Below are 2,667 nucleotides of genomic sequence, written 5' to 3'. Positions count from 1 at the left end.
TGATGTGAGGCTGGTGGAACCTCTTGAGGAACCATGCAGTGTGTCAGCTGTCACAAGACCATAAAATCAAAGCACCTAGAACACTGCCAGGCCCATGGTTTGTGCCCAGGGAATAGCATCAGAAGTCAATCAACTCAAGTGGAAGGCCAAACAGGCCCCTCACTGAAAACTGTAAAACTTTCACAGGCTAGCAGGCATGATTAAAGTGGACATTAATCACAGTGACTAACTTGCTCCTTTCCCCTCCCTTTTAAGTAAATAGCCAGTCTTTTCATGGATGCTGAGTTCTTTAGATTTGCTATTTTCAAACTGTAGCCTATGGATCAAGAGGACCCTGGGAAGAGGGATGCTGTATCCGGAATAACCAGGGAAGAGAAGATAAAGGCATGCCTAGTCATCCAAGAAATCTTCAACTCCAGGCGACGCTGAGTCTAGAGTAACCAGGGAAGAGAACAAAGGCATTCCTGTTTGTCCAGATCTTCAAGCCCCTTCCCATTTCTCTGTATAATCATGTTTACCCCTTTGCTCAAGGAGACTGACATTTTAGAGAAATGACTCTCTCTGGCTCCTTGGGTGTGGATACTCAATAAACCTTTTGCTTCCTCTCTGCCATCTGTTGTGATCATTGGCTCTTTGCAACAGGGGGTAAGGACCTTGTTTTCCCACAACTGCTCTCAGGCCAGTAAGCATCATGTTTTCTCAGTCCTGGGCAGTGTTAGACATAACATCTAGGCCTCCCCCACCTCACCATCCCAGCCCTTCCCAGAGGAGAATAAACAGACGTAGCATTTTCATTTTATAAGCACTTAGTTTTATTGCACAGAAGCAATTGAAAGTAGACTTCAGTGGAAAAGTGCGCCCTGGCATGGTTCAGTGGCCAGTGCCCAGCCCCCCTGCTCCAGCTCTTCCAGGATGGAATGCTGTGGGCAAGGGCTTGACCACTCCTTTGGAAAAAGAGAAGGCATTCGGGAATAGGTTAAGACATCTCAAGCATAATGTGTTTCTAACTGCTCATTCATTATTGCGGTCATCTGTCATTGCACATACAGGATATAAATGCACTTATCTGGAAAGGAAGGGGGCAGTTTTTATAGTCAAGTGTTTACGTGTGGCATTCGGCATATATCACATTCAGCTACATAAGCTATCATAATTGTCCATCACCTGGGAGAGGTTTGGGGTGTGAGAGGAAGGGGGCTGGAAGTCCCTTCTCTTGCAAACATATCGCTATCAGAAATGCCTGTTTGGTGAAGGAGGGCCCGTCATCTAAGCAGAGTTTCTTCTTATATAAAGAAAAGGGAGAGAACATGAAAGTTCGTTACACTGATCCACAAGCTCCCGGCCCTCCTGAATTTCTTTGGCTGCTCCGGATGTGCCTCCTTCCCTCACTTACTTCTCTCCCTTGGTGGCCTTGTCCTCTGGGGTCTTCTCTGGAGGCTTGCTGTCTTTTTGATCTGTGCTGGAGGACTTTTCAGCCTTTTCTGTCTTGGGTTTGCTAGGCTTGCTGGGCTCTTTTGCCTTGTCCTCCTCCTTGGCTTTGGCCTCCGTCTTGGGTTTCTCCTCAGGCTTCTTGGCCTCCTCCTTGGTGTCCTTTTTTGCCGGTGCTGCTGGAGCTTCTTCCTTTTTAGGCTTTTCTGGTTCCTTCTCTGATGGTTTGCTGGGTTCTTTGGCCTTGGCATCATCTAGCTCCTTCTTGGCCACATCAGCCTTCTCTTTGGCTTTAGCCTCTTCCTTGACCTCCACCTTGGCAGGAGCTTCCTTCTCTGGGGTTGCTGCTTTTTTCTTACCTTCAGTCTCTTCCTTCTTGGCTTCAACTTTGGATTCTTTGGGCTTCTCTACAGCAGGTTCCTTCTTCTCCTCAACCCCAGGCTTTGCAGCTTCCTTCTTGGGCACCTCATCTTTCTTGCTATCCTTCTTCTCCTCGGTTTTTGGTGCAGCTGGAGGTTTCTCTTCCTCCACTTTCTTTGGGGGCTCTTTGACTTTAACCTCCTGGGGTTTCTCCTCTTTCACAGGAGACTTTGCCTGTTCCTTCTTTGGGACCTCCTTCTCAGGAGTCTTGGCATCCTCCTTTACGGGAGATTTCACCTTCTCTGGAGACTTAGCTTCCTCCTTGACAGGACTTTTGGCCTTTTCAGGGGACTTAATATCTGCAGGGGACTTTAGTTCCTCCTTCACTGGTGTCTTAGCTTCTGGGGATTTCACATCAAGAGTCTTGGCCTTCTCAGGAGACTTTGCTTCTTCCTTCAGTGGAGATTTGGCCTTCTCTGGAGACTTCACCTCCACTGGGGACTTGGGTTTCTCTGGGGATTTGACTTCCACTGGAGATTTGGCCTCTTCCTTCACTGGGCTCTTGGCCTTTTCAGGAGACTTGACCTCAGCAGGAGACTTAGCCTCTTCCTTCACTGGAGACTTGGCCTTCTCTGGGGACTTGGCCTTCTCTGGAGACTTGGCCTCGGCTGGAGATTTTGCTTCTTCTTTCACTGGGCTCTTGGCCTTCTCAGGGGACTTGGCCTCAGCTGGAGACTTAGCCTCTTTCTTCACTGGGGACTTGGCTTTCTCAGGGGACTTGGCCTCAGCTGGAGACTTAGCCTCTTCCTTCACAGGGGACTTGGCCTTTTCAGGGGACTTGGCTTCAGCTGGAGACTTAGCCTCTTCCTTCACAGGGGA

At 48.8% G+C, this 2,667-nt stretch overlaps 1 protein-coding gene across 1 annotated transcript in view; it reads right to left on the bottom strand.

Moving 5' to 3' along the window:
* Positions 1-1,389: 1,389 nt before the first annotated feature.
* The window catches only part of NEFH (neurofilament heavy chain), a 7,790-nt gene continuing 6,512 nt past the window's right edge, over positions 1,390-2,667 (bottom strand). Inside the window, exon 5 of the mRNA XM_042781939.1 lies at positions 1,390-2,667. This exon is cut by the window's right edge and continues 6 nt beyond it. Coding sequence (XP_042637873.1) covers positions 1,390-2,667 — 1,278 coding nt within the window.

The sequence above is a fragment of the Orycteropus afer genome, unplaced genomic scaffold, assembly GCF_000298275.1.
Source record: "Orycteropus afer afer isolate SDZICR_OR568_19922 unplaced genomic scaffold, OryAfe1.0 scaffold00197, whole genome shotgun sequence".
Taxonomy (NCBI): Eukaryota; Metazoa; Chordata; class Mammalia; order Tubulidentata; family Orycteropodidae; genus Orycteropus; species Orycteropus afer.
Note: the sequence above shows the minus strand (reverse complement) of the source record. Positions and strands in the feature narration are given on the sequence as shown.